The sequence below is a fragment of the Rhinoderma darwinii genome, chromosome 11, assembly GCF_050947455.1.
Source record: "Rhinoderma darwinii isolate aRhiDar2 chromosome 11, aRhiDar2.hap1, whole genome shotgun sequence".
In the NCBI taxonomy this organism is placed as follows: Eukaryota; Metazoa; Chordata; class Amphibia; order Anura; family Rhinodermatidae; genus Rhinoderma; species Rhinoderma darwinii.
In genome coordinates this window covers 35,738,140-35,758,035 of record NC_134697.1, presented here as the reverse complement: position 1 = coordinate 35,758,035, position 19,896 = coordinate 35,738,140, and the positions used below count along the sequence as shown (strand labels likewise).

The 19,896-nt window shown below is 41.8% G+C and overlaps 2 protein-coding genes across 2 annotated transcripts in view; one reads left to right on the top strand and one right to left on the bottom strand.

Moving 5' to 3' along the window:
- Positions 1–13,320, bottom strand: part of SFXN2 (sideroflexin 2) — a 31,734-nt gene extending 18,414 nt beyond the window's left edge. Inside the window, exons 1-3 of the mRNA XM_075841071.1 lie at positions 13,135–13,320; positions 8,902–9,081; positions 4,029–4,199 (exon numbers count right to left, since the gene is read on the bottom strand). Of these exons, the coding sequence (XP_075697186.1) occupies positions 4,029–4,199; positions 8,902–9,062 (332 nt within the window). The 5' untranslated portion in view covers positions 9,063–9,081; positions 13,135–13,320. The remainder of the gene's footprint in view (positions 1–4,028; positions 4,200–8,901; positions 9,082–13,134) is intronic.
- Positions 13,321–13,347: 27 nt separating this feature from the next.
- Positions 13,348–19,896, top strand: part of ARL3 (ARF like GTPase 3) — a 39,220-nt gene continuing 32,671 nt past the window's right edge. The window contains exon 1 of the mRNA XM_075841073.1: positions 13,348–13,525. Within this exon, the coding sequence (XP_075697188.1) occupies positions 13,523–13,525 (3 nt within the window). The 5' untranslated portion in view covers positions 13,348–13,522. The remainder of the gene's footprint in view (positions 13,526–19,896) is intronic.

Genomic DNA, 19,896 nt, shown 5'->3' with positions numbered 1-19,896 from the left:
ACCATTGATAGCTGCCAAGGCATGGAAGTGCGCTTATACTCTATACTGAATAAATCGAGACGTTTGAAATATTTTGCTTCCATTTTTTCTTATCATTTGCATATCATTAATATGTCTATCGATCCCGAGATTTACACAATTCCAAAACTTTTCCATCTTGTGGCTGCAATTTCAATGTTAAGGACTGTATTTTCCAATAATATACAGAGTTTTACACTACGGTCTATAGAAGGCAATCATCTAATATTTTTGTAACATTAAAGGAATATTACAGAACCATAAGGAACACATAATTTCTGAGTAGATGTCCCTCTCAGTGAACTCCACTCTAGAGTCCTGACTGCTATAGCCAAGTCCCCATAGGCTAGCACTGTCCCTTGCAGCACTGGGGTCCTGGATTCAAATCCCAACAAGAACGACATCCGCATGGAGTTGCACGTTCTCTCCGTCTTTGCATAGGTTTTCTCTGCGCACGCTGATTTCCTCCGATACCCCAAAAACTGCCCCATTGGGGACAGGGACTAGTGTGAATGTACAGTGCTGAGAAATATGTTGGTGTTGTATAAGCAACATGAAATAAATATTCAGCAGGATTATGCAAACATTTATTCAAAGGAAAATCTGAATTCTGAATGCAAAATTTCGATGTAAGTGCATTTCAGCTATAACAGGGATAAATGGATACTGCAGACCACATAAAACATAGGTGCTCTCTGATGTATTATTAACCAAAGATCCATACAGAAACCAGAGTGTCAACAGTATTAGGTTAAAACATTACACATTTTTGTTAAATTCAACTGAAGCACATTAGTCACATCTCTACCAGACAATATGGGCAATGATTAACCGACCCGTGAGAAGGCATTGGTGGGCAGACATCTGAGTACCAGCTGGGCATACATTGAGGACTCACATAATATAGCAGATAAAGGGTAGGTTCACTTTTGGTGAACTAACAGGAATATATCAGGTAATCGCATAAACGGTTCCTTAATATTTACTTATTACTGAAACCCGCTCTTTAGCTGTGGACGTTTCCTGTTCATACACATGTAGGAAAAAAATAATGTTTCTCGTTGTAGCTGCGTGAATGAATCAGGAGACGTGTATTATCAGTGCGCCGATGCTACTAAAGGGAGGGATTCAGAGGTTATTATAAAAAGAGAATTCCTAGAAAGACAATTTATGTAGTAGCTGTATCATATAATTTGAGTATATTATTTGGGCAAACCGGAGATAAGTAGCTGCCAGACACATCTGATTCCACTTATCTCCATCTCCCTATAGAGAAAAAAAAACCATGCAATCCACCTGATTTCTTCTAGTTAGTAGTGTAGACTGATGGGATATCGGAGGAGAACGGAGGTTACTAGTAAAAGATGCATTATTACCTCTTCAGCCATTAATTACAAATGTTAACGTGTACCTCTAACAATATAAGTATTTGTAAGCCAAAACTAAGAGAAGGTCCAAAAGTAGGAAGAGGTATAAATCTATCCATTATACTTTCTACCTTTTAGGTTCAACTACTGGGTTTGACTTACAAATACTGATACAAAACACTGCCGACTTTTACTATTCCGCCCAAATTATATTAAAAAATTAGAATGAATAGTTGACCCCTGCAACATTTCTCTGATCTATAATTTTACAAATTCATTCTCGAAATCTCTGGGTCTTACTTGCGGAGGCGCTACAGTTAAGAAAGCAAAAATATTTACGATGGTCAAACCAGACACTTCATTTTTTTTTTGTATAGAACACAGCATAAACAAAGCGCAGTATAAACACAGTACATTAAACAGCACGTAAATAACATGTCAGGATAAAGTTAACCAGATAAATTCTTCAGAACATGGAGACGGGTGATTTACAGGAAATGGCCCAATAGAGAGTCCTAATGACTCTGGTGAGCGCTCCCAGAAAGAACATTGTAATATTAATCCAAGGGCTATATCTTTTAATAAAGCATTGCAATGTTTTCCATAAGGCAGGGGTCCACTATCTTCAAAGCCTTACCTCTTGTACAGATTTACTTTAAAAAGTATAAGTTTAAAGGTGTTGTCCAGTCTTCTATAAATAAATTTTCACAGCTGAGGGTTTGATACAGTTGTATCGAGTTTAGATACTTCTCTGTAGGCCAAATACATAAGCAGCACAAATATCGCACTAGTCTTGATAGTTTGCTACAATGTATCACAGAAGGTAAAACGCTTCAGTCTGGGGTACAGACAGTTTAGGCTTCGTTCACACTACCGTTAGTATACGTTTATCTCTCGTCTGTCAGAGGAAGAGAGGATTGAAAGATTAAACGGGAAGCAACGGTTCCGTTAGAATTACCATTCGCTAAATCTTTGTTCGCCAGTTTTCCGTTTTGGGATTCAAAGTGGTACCTGTTTTTATATAAATAAAAATGAATGCTATTTCTGCAGCTGTCGAGTATATATTTTGTAGTTAAAGGGTAATTACATTTTTAAAAAACTTTTGACATGTCATAGTGACATATCAGAAGTTTTGATCGATGGGGGTTCTGAGCACTAAGACCCCCGCCAATCGCTAAAACTAAGCGACCGAAACGCCTCAAGTGAGCACTGTGGCGCTACGTTTCGGACTGGCTTTCCCATCGCTTCTGCAGCTTTATTTTAGCAATCGGTGGGGGTACCAGTGCTCAGACCCCCACCGATCAAACTTCTGACATGTCAAACGTTTTTTTTTTAAATTGTAACTATATAAATATATATATTCGACAGCTGCAGAAATGTAATTCATTTTTATTTATATAAAAACAGGTACTGCTTTGAATCCCCTCCGCTCAAACTAGTAGAACGTTTGCTCGTCATGTCTTGGGAGTTTAAGATCAATAAGTCATTGACCCATAATATGCAGCTTTTCTTCAGGAACTTGTTCTTTAACCGTTTCACTGCCAAGGACATGTCTGCCGTGAATAGAATATAAGGGCTAAAGCTTAGATCTTGGCATAATATTAAAGCCAAAAATCGTAGCTAGATGCAATATTATGGGGGCAGCAATCTTGAAGTCGGGGAGCAGAAACATTTTGGGTCTCTATAATCGAGAGGTGGGAGGGGGGAAGCTGCAAGTGAGAGCAGGAAGAAAGATCACCACTGGTTTTATGCATTTTTTACACAACGTTACACTTAGCTGCAAAATTGCATGAAGGCGTCCATGAGTGTAGTGAGAGGTGCCATTTTTACAATGTGTAAGGTGTCTCTTTATAAATATTGTGCGTATGGAGGTATAATATGATATTTTAAACTGTATTATTTAGGTTTTGTTTGTGTATGTCAAAATGGTCACAGCAGCTAAATAGTTAAATGTTAGTAGCCACCAGTACGTTGGGGTAAGGTATGGAGTTACGAACTAACAATATTAGACCGGAGCCTTCTAGGAAAAATATTAGATGAAAATTATTAGTAACATTAATTAAAGAAGTTACAAAAGATAAAAACATTGCAGCTTTCTTCCAGAAACAGCACCACTCTTGTTCACAGGCTGTGTCTTGTATTACAGCTGAGCACAACTTTCTTAATAACATTATGTTTTAAACTAGACACTTTGCTAAGGTATGGCAGACATGTAAAGTTTATCTTTAGTTTTAAAGTTTTGAGTTACCCAAACTTATTGATAAGCTCATTGTTACAGGCATCCACAATAGGGAAGGACAAATCTCATGTGCAACCTGGGCAGCTGCACAAAAGTCCTTTAGGTAATAGGGCCCATTTCCCACCTTAAAATGACAGTAATTATGCTTCCTAAACCAACTAGAGTGATTGCAAGAGGCTTTACTACTGGTTCCCATGGCTCACAATTACTAGGTAGATTGGCACACCAGTAAGGAATTCTATTGAGATATCCTTCACTCTCATTTCATAGCAGTTGGAGTGCAAGGGTCCCAAAATTATTCCTTAACTGGGCCCCCTACTGCCTATGTCCGTCCCTGCACAACATTAATGTTGAACGCAGCTGGGTGGTCAAGGTGGAAAAGTGAATCCATAAGATGACTGTACCTGTAAAATTGTAGCATGCATCCGGTGATCGCCATCCCTCCTGGCACCTGGAAAGACATTCTTCCGATTAGGTTCATCTTCTCCCCAGTGTCAGGGTGGAAGGCAGAGTCGTACAGCTTCTTGGCAAAGTGGAGTTGTTGTACACTGGTGCCGGGTGGAGTGACACCTGCTCTGAACACAGAACACAAAGTCTAATCTGGGCTAAGGAAAGCATTGAACGTTATAATTCATTAATATTAAAAAGGTGTTGTCGGGGGATGGAATATTTTTTCATACTGATGACCTTTCCACAGGATAGATCAGTATATGATCGGTGGGGGTCCGACACCTGGACCCCGCACCGATCAGCTGCTCCGGCTGCCTCCAGATGTTATGCACTGTAGATGGCTTAGTACACTGCATTAGTGGCCATGCTGCAGAACTGCAATTATGCTCCTATTCACTTTAATAGGAGCAGAGCTGCATTACTGCAGCACGACCGCTATACAGGCGGTACTTCAGTGAAGGACCCAAACTATGGTGTCCAAATATGGGGCCCATTTGTTTTGTAAATGTGAAGCTGCTAGGGCCCCGCTAGTTAATATACTATATTGGGCATATATGTATAAATTCTTCTGTCCCAGCCAATGATAAAAAGCTAGGGAGGAGTAGAAGAGAACTTTTTCTAGATGGTATTTATACAAAGGGCATTGCCACCAGAAGAATAGGACAGGTCCAGATCTCCTCAGTGTGAAGCATTACTGAAAATGCAAACTCTACAAATATGATGCAGCATAACAATGGATTCGAAGAAAATGAGTCTTAAAGGGTAACTAAACCTTCAACAAACTTCTGACATGTCATAGTGACATGTCAGAAGTTTTGAATGATGGGGGTCCGAGCACGGAGACCCCCACCAATCGCTAAAACAAAGTGGCAATAGCGCTTGTGTGAGCACTGAGCCGTTTGGTTTCTGTTCAGCTTTTTCCGGAAATCGATGTACGGACTCAATAGAAAGTCTATGAGCCCGTACACTGCTACATTGGCTTTCCGGAAAAAGCCGCACAGAAACAAAGCGGTTCAGCGCTCACACAAGTGCTTCTGCCGGTTCGTTTTAGCGATTGGTGGGGGTCTCAGTGCTCGGACCCGCACCAATCAAAACTTCTGACATGTCACTAGGACATGCGAGAAGTTTGTTGAACGTTTACTAAGGCTGGATTCACACAAGCATTTTACGTCCGTAAAGGACGGAACGTATTTCGGCCGCAAGTCCCGGACCGAACACACTGCAGGGAGCCGGGCTCCTAGCATCATAGTTATGTACGACGCTAGGAGTCCCGGCCTCTCCATGGAACTACTGTCCCGTACTGCAAACATGATTACAGTACGGGACAGTTGTCCCGCAGCGAGGCAGGGACTCCTAGCATCGTACATAACTATGATGCTAGGAGCCCGGCTCCCTGCAGTGTGTTCGGTCCGGGACTTGCGGCCGAAATACGTTCCGTCCATTACGGACGTAATATGCTCGCGTGAATCTAGCCTTACACTTTAAAAACAAAATGGAAGGAGTGAAGTGGAGGGGGCTTTGGAATGATGCCTAGGGTGATTCAGGCCTAAGGCTACATTCACACGAACGTGACAGATTTATGCCCATGAATAACACGCATAAATCTGTTTGTGTGTGTTGCGTCATTGCATCAGTGTGCTTTGCGGGTGGCATGTGTTTTTCATGCACTCACAAAGCACTTTTCAATGGAATTGATGCGCAAATCACACAAAGCACACCGATGTGCATCCGTGTGTGGTGCGTGGTTTTCACGCACCCATTGACTTCAATGGGCGAGTAGGTGCGTGAAAACGTACCAATATAGGACAAGCAGTGAGTTTCATGTAACGGACTCGCACTGCGTAAAAATTCACGCAAGTGTGAATAGCCCCATTAAAATCAATAGGTCCGTGTGCTGTGGGAGATTTGCAGCACACGGACGAGTTTTACGCTCGTCTGAATGAGCCCTAAGAAAGACGTTTTTAGGAGCCACTTTTTCAAGCCTGCTATTTTTTCCTACTGACTAAATTTAGATAGGCCTATGGAACCCGTTGTCATGTATTACAATACCACAATTATTAAATGTTTTTAAGGAGACCCCCAGATGCAGCACCTGTACTCCAGCCATGTGTCCAAAAAGACACCATCCCTCCATAACAACAGCTTATATACACTGCCAGAGTGCCCCTTGTGATTATAGTGCCAGTCAAACAGCAACAAAGCCCACATGAATAGTACTATACAACATAATTACATTATGAGAAGGCTCCCCTTTTTTTTCGGGAGACTCCTGGACAATCCAGGGGTGATGACAAGTAAGACTTAGAGTCGAATGTCCTCCAGTCCTGTACTGGTACTGTACAAATAAAACCAGCGCGGTTGTCCATAGTGACGACCATATTACAACTCCCCGATAGTTGATTACGGTTAGGCCCTGTTCACACTGCGTTTTTTGGTGCCGATTTTAATGTGGAAACCGCGTCGGTATCAGCACCAAAGAAAACGTCCGAAACTGCCTCCCATTGATTTCAATGGAAGGCAGAGGCGTTTTTTGGCTGGGCGGCTTTTAGCCACTCGCAGGAAAAAAAAAGCGGCATGTCCTTTCTTGCTGCAGTTCCATCTCTGACCCCCCCATTCAAATTAAAGGGAGGCAGAAAAAGTGTTTTTCGCAGCGTTTTTTACCAGTGGTGCTTAATAGTCATGGGTGAAAAACGCAGTCAAAAAACGCGGCAAGAAAGTGCAGGCGGGTCCTGAAGGAATTTTGAGGTCCAATTTTTCTACCTGCAAAATACTCTGATTGAACTAGGCCTTAAAGCTTGGATCAGTATTTTCCTCTAGCATAGTAATAGACTTTAAATATTCTCCGTTAATATTGTTATGTTTGATAAAGGGGTTTGTTACGTGATTTTAATTAGCTGAAAAGTGAATTTCTAAGTGACAGCGCCTCTTTAATGGATTTCACAGAAAAGCTGATCATTAAAATCTGACAGGTTTATTGATCTATCCCGAGCACTAGAGATGTTTTGATACCCAGCTGTCCCTGTTGCCTGGCAACGCTCTACCTGCGTTTCATTAACTCTTAAAAGTGAGGAAAAAATTCATTTCATACGAGTCGCTCCCACACTTTTTCCATTTACAAAACGGTTTCATTTGTTTTCAAGCAATTTAAAGAGAAATCTGTTTTAAGACGCTTCACCTTAAAACATATTTATTTTTTTTACATAGTAAGGCCCCATGCACACGTCCGTAGTATTTATTATTGAAAACTGACACATTAATTTCTATCGGCCACGGACACCTTCTCGTATATTTACGGGTGTGTCCGGGCCGTAGAAATGAGACGCAAAAAATAGGACATATCCTATTTTTCGCATTTACGGACCGTGCGACTATACTTATTACTGTGAGCACACTCCACTGCCTATCCGTGAAGTATTTACTGACCGTAAGTACTGCACGGACGTGTGAATGGGGCCTAACACTTGTACAGATGTAACCCTTTTGTAATTGGGAGTCATTTTATTATTTTTTTACTGTACCCCATTGTCTTTCCTATACATACAAGCAATACATTTCATTTGGTAGCCAAACGGAACCATCATATTTTATGTATTTTCAGCATCATGAACAAATAAGAAAAATATTATTTTCCATGTTTTCTCCCTTTTCACTCTTATGTGTTTGGGTTAATTTTATTAAACATATCCTGGCAAAAGTTTTCCCTAATACAATGATACCAAATACGTGTACAGGGGTTCATTTCTAGCATGTAACACTCCAATATATAATATGTGTCTATTTTAGTTTTACATGATTCTCTGTCTCTATACCACAGACTTGTATGTGGCAGATACATTTAGGGAAAGATTAAATATGGACGAAGTAGGGCATACAAAAATGAACGATAAAGAAAATTTTAAAGGGGTATTAACAAAATCAGAATTTATCCAAATTTCTGATCGCTGGGGTCCCCAAAGGGATCTCCATAGCAGCACGCAACATCTTAAAGGGACAAGCACATTTCAGCTGTTGGTGCTCAGCCTGTGGCTGATCAATTATTTAAACCTGCTCGGAATTGTCACTCCTTGCCGGAGAAACTAGGATTCTTGGTTCCTGTCCATCGCTGCCTGCCCTGACCTGTATCGGACTATCGTGTTGAATGAACTCTGCCAGTCCTGATCTCAGATTTGTAAGCCCATGCTTTTGTTTATCAGTTATGGTACCCACTTCAGAGATACCATCTGCAAGCCGCCAGCGGTTGCTATGGGAAACTACTCCAGTAATGCAACCGCTGTATTCTCTGTACAATGTCCATACCCTTGTGAGGGGCTTTTTAAGGTGAAGACTACTAAATTCTTTAGACTCTACTATCATTTTAGCCCTAAGCTGAATCGAATAGTCACAGTGGGTCCATGCTCTTGTCCAGAGGCCTGACCGCGACATATGCCATAATCAAAGGGTTGTAAAAAACATAAAAATATTCCAAAAAAATTAAAACAAATAAAGTGATACATCGCTATAAGCTGTTAATGTAGTTTGACACCTATGTCACAGTGTCTTTGCAATATCACAATCCATAAAATGGCATAAGAATGCTAGAGAAATTGGCAAAGTTACGCCAACTATAAGAACATCTACCAGCTGCTCGAACAATTTTTGTTGAAGTTAGAAAGAAAATCAATACGTTACAGCATTTTTTTTCCTCTAGGAAAGGAGGCCACATACGTGACTCCATAAACAAGGGAAAGCTACAGATGGCACAGAGTAGGACTCGCACAATGTGACACACAATAAGTCTATAACCTCAAAAATAAAAAAGGCCTATAGTATGTGAGCCTTTGAAATTACCTGCATGCTTCAACAAGCATTTTTGCTCTGTCCAGCTCTTGCTCTGATACAATCACTGTCCTGGGGTCTGTAATGTTGAAGAAATGCTTCAGTCTGCCCATGAACGTACCCTGGTCCCATCTTGGGGCATCAATATTAAACTTGGAAACATCGACTTCCATATTTGTAAACCTAGTATAACTAAAAAAGAATAAGGAATTATTATGGAATTAGATAAATATGTATAGAAGACTGTTTGGTAAAATTCATGTCATTCATTTCATCCTCATCCATTGCTAACAGGAGCATAAAATCAAGAATTAAAGACTGAGATCATCATGTGCAATGCCAAACATTGGCAGTAGTAATCTAAAGCACACCATCTTGGACTGGATTATTGGATGCCCATTTTCAGTTGTAATGCTGGTTGTAGAAGAAATACTGGTGCGGGGCTGTTTCATCATTTGGGTCCTTAAAGCTGGCCATACATTAGGGATTTCAGACCGCCGTTTTCTGAATAACTGGTCGTTCAAGGTTCTCGTTCTGGACGACAAAATCATAAGTTAAAATCAATAATCAATCTCTGTCTTGATCTGTGGCCTGGTATTCTATTGATGGGAGGCAGATGTGATGTTTGGGATGAAAGACTTTACAGGATTGCGCCCAACAACGACCAAAAAAATTCAACACAGCAGATCAACTTTTCCACAGATATCTGTCTTTAATCCTGGTCTGTGATGCTCGGTGAAAAGGCGCTGGCAGAAAATGGTTGAAAGCAGCCTTTTTGTTATCCGAAATCTCTATTGTATGGCCTTCTAAGGAAGAAAAATCGTATTATACAGCATACAATGCCGGTCTAATTTGGAGAAGTAAGTAGTGAAGAATAAGGCTGCATTCACACGAGCATGTTCGGTCCGTAAAGGACGGAACGTATTTTGGCCGGAAGTCCCGGACCAAACACACTGCAGGGAGCCGGGCTTCTAGCAACTTAGTTATGTATGATGCTAGGAGTCCCTGCCTCTCTGCAGGACAGCTGTCCCGTACTGTAATCATGTTTTCAGTACGGGACAGTAGTTCCACGGAGAGGCAGGGACTCCTAGCGTCGTACATAACTATGATGCTAGGAGCCCGGCTCTCTGCAGTGTGTTCGGTCCGGGACTTGCGGCCGAAATACGTTCCGTCCTTTACGGACCGAACATGCTCGTGTGAGTCCAGCCTTACTTGACTGGCCTGCAGAGAACCCTGACCTCAACTCTATCAAACACCTTTAGGCCGGATTTACACAAGCGTTGCGCATCTCGGACGTGAAAAACTGCAGTTTTTCACGTCCGAGGTGCATCCGTACTCTACGCTGCGGGACGCGATATCACACATCCCCCATAGACTGGAGTCTATGGAGGGATGCGTGAAGCGTGAAAAAATAGGACATTTCCTATTTTCTCGACGGACCCTTCACACGGTCCGTTGAAACAACGGCCGTGTGAACAGCAACATTGAACTATATAGGTCCGTGTGACGGCCGTTGTTTCATCGGCCGTCACACGGAAGTTTAACACGTTCATGTGAATACGGCCTTAGTATAATTTGAGAGCTAGGATTTAGCCAGCAATACACATTAGATAGCTGTTAGACGAACATTCATTCGTCCAGAAGCCATCTCTCGCAAATCCCCCACAAACATGTACAATTGGCTCGGTGTGCATTTTGTAGGATTTTTTAAACGGATATAGACCAACATTTTGAAAACAGTCCTGCTTGAAGGGGTTGTCTGAGAATTTGACAAAATTAAACTAACTGCAGTAAATGTTATAAAATATATAAGGGTTACTCATCTGTTAAATCCCCCACCGATCCAGCGCCGATGCTCTGGTGGTCCCTGCCAGTCTTTGTTTACTTTTCCTGCAGTGATGACGTACCATTCATCTACGTGACCGCTGCAGCCAATCACTGACCTCAACGGTCTCATGTCATACATGCTAGCATGACCGTACATTTTATATTGATGGCCGGTCAATAAAAAAAAAAAAAAAAGATGCCAGGGGAAAGAAGAATCGGGGATGTTGGATTTCAACATGCCAGATCTTTTGTTCCTACAGGAGATATGTTTCTGCCAGGTATCTGGCAGTGGCTTATTGCCCTTATTACTCGGCCGAGCGTGCATGTGTATGGGGGATTCGGGAGGAATAGCTGTCGGCTGAATGAGAATTGAGCCAACAGCTATCTATGGTGTATGACCACCTTAAAGCTGGAGCTAAACTTCTTAGTTTACTTCTAGTTCTCCAATTTCAACTGTCCTATGGACTGCAACTGTTGACCGATGTAGTCCATAGCAATACATTAGCAAAAGTTACTATGAGAAAAATTACAAAGTGTAACCTGGACCTAGCGCTTGTTTTATTTCTCTCTGCCCTATAACTTTATATACATCTCTGTATGCTGAAATTATATCCATGCCTAGTGTACAGATATGACAGGGTTCAATTCATTTGGAGTTATAGACAGTTGGCCAGACAAGACCTTTGTATCATGTTTGTTTTGTACATGACATGGGACTAGCTGCACCATCATTTGCTAAATTATTTATATACAATAAGCAAACAAGAAAGAAACACTGTAACATTGACCTTCGGGCAAATATTACCCAGATAAATGAATGTAAGTAGAGAAGACGGCTTGTCAAAAAGTAATGGCCTGAAATAACCTGTTCTACATCTACACAATTCAGAAAGGTGAAAGCTGGAAAGGCGAGTTCAACGTACAAATATACCTATCGTTCTCCTCTACTAGCCACGAAAAACCTCTTAGCAGGTGCACTGTCCAGGGGAAATAAAATCCTACAATTTCAGCAGCTGCTGCCTGAGATATTACTTTCAGCCAACTTTAGGCCCCGATTCACACGTTCAGGATTTGACCCGGATTTTGACGTGGCCAAAATCTGCGTCAAACACGACGACAATCTGCACTCAGTGTATGTAAATTGAATGTTTGTAACCCCGTTCACATGCAGCGGAAAAAAATCTTTGCAGATTTCTGTCCGCACCGCTGAAAACAAAAATCTGTGAGAATAAGTAGCATGTGGCAGAAATTTCTGTGACCGTTCTATTATTCTGAATGTGGTTTGCAGAAATCCATGCACGTGCTGCAGGAACAACCAAAGTCACATGTACGGGACAGGTTTTCAGTTGCAGACAATTCTCCAACAAATCTGCTGTACGAACTTTTTCTTTTTTTTCAACAGGTTTTTCGATATTGTGTTCGGCATTCACTGTCGAGGGTGCTGAAAGAGTTAGCTCTTTCAGCACCTTGGACAGTGACGGGCGTTGACAAGCCTCATCTCTATGATGGCGGCTGCGCGAAAATCACGCAGCCGCGCATCAGACAAGGATGACACACGCAGCTGTCAAATGGCGGCCAGTTTTTAACAGGGTATGTATTAAAAAGTGTGAGCAGTATGGGCATATTGATGTGCAGCAAATTTATTGCTAAAATTTCTGTGACTGTCCCATTCATCTGAATAGAACTACAGAAACCCATGTCTTGTGGCAGAAACGACCCCTTTGAAATGTCAGTGGCAGAAACTTCTGCAACAAATCTGCCGCGTGTAAATATACCTTAGTGTTCACACTTTGTAATATGTACCATATTAAATATTGTCCCGATTAGTGATCTCAAATGTAGCGGCTGCAGGGATTATTTGTTTACATAGGTCTTGTCAACTGACATTAGGAATCTATACAGATCTTCTCCATATGGTATAAACAAGAAAGCCTCCTGAGCCCTGGACCAATATTGCATATTATGGGTACTGCAAGTACTTTGTTTAGATATATATACACACACACACACACACACACACACACACACACACACACACACACACACACACACACACACACACACACACACACAAACACGGTAGAGATCGAATGAATAACACTGGAATTCACTGTGCATTTTCTAGGAAGCCCAGGACAAAAGTACAAAAAAAAGTGCAATTTATCAGACATCAGTAATAGGTCCTTCTATCCAGTATGTGCTAAATTATATTCTATGCAACAAAAACTTGATACAAAGAGAATAGGAAAAAAGAGATACAAATAAACCCACCTGTCCAGAAAGAAATGTTTATATTGAATATCTATTGTCAAAAATATGTTTGGACTTTACTTTACACCCTTACCCTATTGCTGTTATTATGTATGCATGATTCCAGCGTATATAAACGTTCAGCTCACTAATTTGTATTTACAATACCTGCACCACTGCTCCAACACTGCCAGCTCCTTCTCTATACAAGCATGCGCTACTATCCATTTACTCAGCCCTTCCGTCCACGCTAGCTACTTGACGCGTCATAGCCAATCAGTAGACAGGATATGCGCCATCAACCAATAATATGACAGCACTGGGCACTGCCCACTTTTACTGTACTCATTCGGCAACGAGTGAAGATATTCTTCACGCATGCGTGCAACAGATCCACTACTCGCATACGGTCTGGTTTATGGGCGCATAGTGGGCGTGGTAAGAACGTGTGTTTAGGCAACCAGCGTACAGAGCGTGACACGCCCAGCGGCGTTACGCGTAACCAGCGGCTTGGGTGACGTAGTTGCCCCTGGTAACCTGGAGAGTCGTGGAGAGGATGGTGAGTGATGCGGAGCGGTTTATCGGTTATCTGTAACGGTAGATCGGGATAACGGGTGATCGGATAGTGGTGTAGGGAGCTGACGGAGCGCCGTAGATGGAAGGTCTCAGCATCCCCAGTACCTGGTGGAGGAGAGGGCTCTTCTGTTGCTGGGACGCCATGATGCTTAGAAGGGAAGGGGGAGCTGGGACATCGTCGGTTGCTCATCCTGGGTGACTCTTAGTAAGAGGATCAAATCACGTAGAGCTGTGCTGGGGATCATCCTTGTCCACTAGTCTAAGCTAAGCAACAGGCTCCTAGTTCTCCTAGAAGCGCTTCATTTATGTCTGGGGAGGATGCTGCTCACTATGTCATTATAGAGTCAGTTTTAGGGTACATTCACACCTGCAGCTTTTTGCTCAGGTTTTTGATGCAGTTTTTGAAGCTAAAATCATGTGTGGATCATAATGGGAGTGAAAGCACAAGGATAGATACTAGTTAAATCCACTCCTGGTTTTGGCTACAAAAACTGCATAAAAAAAACCTGAACAAAAACCTTCAGGTGTGGATACGCTTATTTATAGAGTATGTGCAGACGGGTTGAATTAGCTGTGGATTTTCCATAATGGATTTCATTGCGGAAATTTTACAGTAGTGGTAAAGGGGATGAGCTTTGAACAAATCTCATCCACACGATGCAGGAAAAATCTGCTGAGAAAATGTTCATAGATTGACCTGCGATGTATTTTTTAATCTGCATCATGTTAAGGGACGCTGCACTTTTGGTGCATGGTGTTTGCAGAAACATTGCACTTTTGTTGTGGTTTTTCCCCTTTCAATTCCATGGGGAGATAAAAGCTGCAAAAAATAGCAATTATTGCGATTTTTTTGTGGCAAAAAAGCTGGGATTCCGTTGCAAAAAATGGCAAATCTACAAAAATAAAAATCTTTTTCAAGTTTAAATTGAATTTAAAAAAGTCTATAGTTACCCCCCTGGCGTTGTCATAGCGACGGCTCCTTGTTTCCTGGATCTGGTGCGTGCGGCCCAGCCTTCTGGGGTGACGATTCATCTCATGTGACATCCCAGCGTCATTACAGGAGGTCGGGCTGCACGGAGACCAGAGGGATGCGTCACTATGGCAACGACAGTGAAGCTAAGTATTGGCTTTTTTTTTTTTTTTTGCATGGGCGATTCCGGATAAAAATCTGCACCACAATTTGCTGCGGTCTTTTGGCCGGAATTCTCTGCAGGTTCTAGGTTGGATAAGCTGCATACTTTTACAAAATTGAGGATAGTCCTTTAATTTTTAGGGACTGGACAACCCCTTTAAATGGTTCATTTGCTTTTTACTATCCAATTTTCTAAGAAGTGCAAATGCTGTGACCCACTGCGATCAGTTGTAATCTGTTGTGGAACCCAGTATCAAGTGTTTAATTCTTCTGCAGCGCCACCACAGGAGAAATGAAGCATTACAAAGTGTCCGTTAAAATGATTGGGTAGTCCATGTAACGCATAGGTGTGCTTATTGCATTCAGATCATATTAAAATATCTGTCAATGTGAAACCTAACTACACAACTTGATGATAATTAGTTGTATAAACCTAACATAATTTTTTTTAGTCACGTTATTGAAAAAAACTGTCTGTTATTCATCACATAATAATGGGATATTGCGCTACTTTTACCAGTGACTGTTGCAAGTTAGGGGATTGGTCACTTGTGATTTTAGTGGCGTGCCCATGCTTCAAAAAAATCAACCATGAAGGTTTAGGCCTAAGGGTATGTTCACACGAGGGCGTCCGTTACGGCTGAAATTACGGGGATGTTTCAGCCTGAAAAAATCCCCGTAATTTCAGCCGTACCGGCATGTGCAGGCGCTTGAACGCCGCGTCAATTACGGCCGTAATTGGCGCTGCTATTCATTGGAGTGAATGAATAACGGCTCCAATTACGGCCAAAGAAGTGACAGGTCACTTCTTTGACGCGGGCGTCTATTTACGCGCCATCATTTGACAGCGGCGCGTAAATATACGCCTCGTGTGAACAGACAAACGTCTGCCCATTGCTTTCAATGGGCAGATGTTTGTCAGCGCTATTGAGGCGCTATTTTCGGGCGTAATTCGGGGCAAAAACGCCCGATTTACGTCCGTAAATAGGCCGTGTGAACATACCCTAAATGTTGTCATGAGCTTACTTTTTTTTTTTTTATTAATTATTTTATAAATAAAGTTTATTGAAATGAACTCTGTGCATACTCGGTATATGTATGTAATGAGGTCACCTAAAGCTATTTGTGGGAACTTCATGAATCCGTGGACCGAATTGGTAGGATGTAAACAAACAACGGGGTTAATGTAGCGCTGTCTCCATAGATGTTCTTTGTTACCAAACTAGTCCAGGACCTATATTACATTGTTTCAATAAACTTCAGAAGACCAGAATTCCTTTAATACTTTTCCTACTGTATTTATTGTCGGTGATTCAAAAATGGTTTGGTATTTATGTGAAATTTCATGTTTAACCCATTCTCAGCCACCCACTGTCTTTTTGATGGCAGGCGGTGCAGGCCCTGAGTCTACAGCGGCATCTTGATTTCGCTGTAGAAAAGACTAAGGCCTCATGCACAAGACCGTAGTGGTGTGCACGGGCCGTGACTTGCGGCTTGGACGGACGCGGAGTGTCACCCGCGGCCGCCCGCATATCTCGGGCCGTGCACATGGCCGCGTGCATTAATTTCTATGAGCCTGGACCGCAAAACACGGCCGTAATAAGACATGTCCGTTCTTTTTGGGGTCCAGGCTCCTGGGCAATGCACAGACCGTGGAAACCACAGTCGTGTGCATGGGCCCATTGAAAACATGGGGCCGCAATTCACCGGGTGAATTGTGGCCGCAAAAATACGTTCTTGTGCATGGAGCCTTATGAGTACTCATTCCTTAAGCAGGAGACGTTACTAACAGCTCTCATACTTGGAGAAGCCTCCTGAATACGGCTGGGATCGGAGGAAACTCGGATCCCAGCTATTTAACCCCTTGATCGCCACGGTCGTGACAGTGGCATGATCAAAGGAAATTCCCCTCTATGATTAAAACAATCAGAACCCGGTGACGTATTCAGAGACTGGAGAAACCCTCTGTAGTCAGCCCTGGGGACCTAGAAAGGCCCCCAGGGCTGTGTTTAGTAAGCCTGCTGTTGGGGAACACTATATGCAGCCCTAACAGCACCCCTTGTCATAGTGACACATTAGATACAGGAGAATATTAATACATTGTAAGTAAAAAGTTATCCCTTCATAAGATTAAAAAAAATATGTTACATAATTAACCGGAAAAAAATAAAATAAAGGTTGACACAAAAAAGTCATTATTTAGTATAAAATATATTTTATTGTCCTTACATTAAATGGAAAAAAAACCTGTATGTACAGCACTAATTTTAATAAACCTTTTTTTTATAAAAATACAGACATCCGTTTTAAAGGGTATATGCTCGACTGCTGCAGCATTCAAGCTCCTCCAGGACCCCTGTTCTCACGATTGGTGTGGGCCCCAGGGATCAAAACATCTATACTGTGCATAGGTGATCATTTATGACTTCGGGAATACCCCTTTAAAGCCGATGTCTGCATTTTTAGGGTATGTTCACACAGGGTTTCATCCCTGTAATTGGCTGCAGCAGTCACATGGGATGAAACGTCATCCCAGAAGGCTGGCCTGGACGAAGAAACACAGAATTCTGGGCAAGTATAAGATATTTTTATTTTCTGAGTTGCGTTATTTGCGGCGGAATTACTGCTTTTCCGCTGTTAAAAAACTGCAACGTCTATTTGTTGCGGGTTTGACCTCCGCATTGAATTCAATGGGAAAAACCCGCAACAAATAAGCGATTACGCAAATACAATTGACATGCTGCGGATTAAAAAACCGCACCTCAGGTCAATTTCTGTGCGTTTTTTTCCGCTCATCATTTACGCAGTGTGTGGATGAGATTTGTTCAAATATCTTCCACTCTGCTGCTACTGTATTATGCTGCAGATTTCCCGCGCTCTCATCCGTGTTGTTTTTTCATGGGACGTTCTTTGTTGCCCAGGCAACATGCCAAAACACAATTATGGAGACAGTCCTGGCACACTAGCTACTGAAGTTGGAAATAGTGAGACAAATTAATAATTTAGATATTACAGCAATACTGAATAATTTCCACGTCTCATAACCTGTTCTTGTATCTTCCAGAGTTTATCAGACTTGGTGTAAATTGGTCTGTGAATAACGGTTGGATTTAAATGACATTGAACATTCACAACAATAATTGCATAATGGAAATTCGCCAAATATTCAGCGAAAAGGGATAAAATTTGCTTATCGTTGATGAAATTTATGAACAAGAATTTCCATGATCTCCAGACAGGTGTAAACAGAAGTCTAGGGCTCTGTTCACATCTGTATTATGCCGTTTTTGTCAGGGGTTGCTGTCATAAGGCAATGGGGTCTGCCTGGGTTCGCCGGGATCCATTTGAAAACGGATCAGTCATTCCTGTCGTGGCTAACGGACCTAAATGAACTAATGCTTCAATACCATCCACAGCCGCTACGAAAGTAACGGCGAGATGTAAATCATAAGAGGCTGCTGCGCCCGCACGAGGTTTGTGGCCACTTCAAACAGGTGGTTGGCAGGGAGGCTGAGAGTCGTACCCCAACCAATCTAATAGTGAGGCCATTAATTCTAAAATCCTGGATATTAATGAAGATTCGACTTTATAACAGAAAATATTCAGGGGAGTAAATTAGATTTAATTCAATAACTAAAATCTTGGTATTGGTTTACAGATTCTCTGCCCTCATGGTATACTGTTTTTTTTTTGTTTTTTTTTTTTTTTTTCTCTATAGACTACTTTTATATGTCAGTGATTATAATGGGATTACTAGTTATGCAATTTCCTAAATTAATTATTGTAATGGCTCCAAACTGGGTCTTCGTTTCTGTCCGTTACTGCTACAACATATGGCCAGGACACAGAAGCGATGTAGCTATCAGCTAAACCATCTTAAAGTACTTAATACCTTTCCTGGTCACGTGAATTTCAAGATCAGATAATAACCAAAGCCGTTGTATGTTTTACAGCCAAGTCAGCGCTAGGAAGCATTCTGCGTTTCACAACTTGTGTATACTGGGCCATAGGTGGACAATGGCTGACAGCACAATAACCCTGTTTCTGAAACCAGTCCTGTGTTCTGTCTAGGAAGCTAAAATGTGCTAAATCCTGGACTGCAAGGGTCTATTCACACGGTGCGGTCAAATAGCGCTTATTGCCACCATTTTTATGAAATTGTGGCTAAACAGTTCAGTATTGTCAAAACCCATTATATGACCGCACCTTGTTAATATACCCTAAAGCTTTCAGAAATTATTTGATTTTAGCTGGCCATACACAGCCTGAATTCTTTGCCTGAAACTACATTCGGGCCTAGGATTAGGACATGTAGGGGGCGATATTGCGCTCTTCTGACTATGGGATGTCAGGCTATGTACAGCTGGATTCATCTGATATTGGCTGTTTTTATGTGATTAGAGAGTTCTACATCGGTAGATTTGGTAGAATCGGGGGTGGTGGGGGACAATCTAAAAAGTAGGTTTTACTTTACATTATTAAAAATAAATCGTTCTGAAACACCCCGAAAAGAAAAGGAAAATAACACTACGAGGTGGCAGCAGTTTCATAGCTTTCATAGACCATCTGTACATGGCAAGTGATAAGGGGGTCTTTTTTTATTGAAAAACGGCTGAAAATAAGCCGTGTGAACATACCCTCATCGATGAGATTATTTCTAAAGACTTTCAATAGAATGTTTTCCAGTCCAGCGGAGAAATGGGTAATGGGATTCTCTCGTAATTTATTTTAGAAGTTGGGATCTGATAAAATGTCCTGACACATGTCCCTGTGTTTGTCCAGTACCGCCACGTTCACCCTCTTTGCCAGAGGATTTTATGATCGTGGTCCTGTCCTCTTCCAAAGACCTGAGTGCCCTTATTTCGTTTGTGGTAGGATTTGAATGTTTTGCCTTTTAATTCATCAAGCTCACTTAAAGAGGCTCTGTCACCACATTATAAGTGTCCTGTCTCCTACATAAGGAGATGGGCGCTATAATGTAGGTGACAGCAGTGCTTTTTATTTAAAAAAAACTATCTGTTTTCACCACTTTATTAGCGATTTCAGATTTATGCTAATGAGTTTTTTAATGCCCAAGTGGGCGTGTTTTTACTTTAGACCAAGTGGGCGTTGTACAGGGGAGTGTATGACGCTGACCAATCAGTGACCAATCCGCGTCATGCACTCCTCTCCATTCATTTAGTCAGCGCATAGGGATCCTTTTAGATCGCTATGTTCTGTCT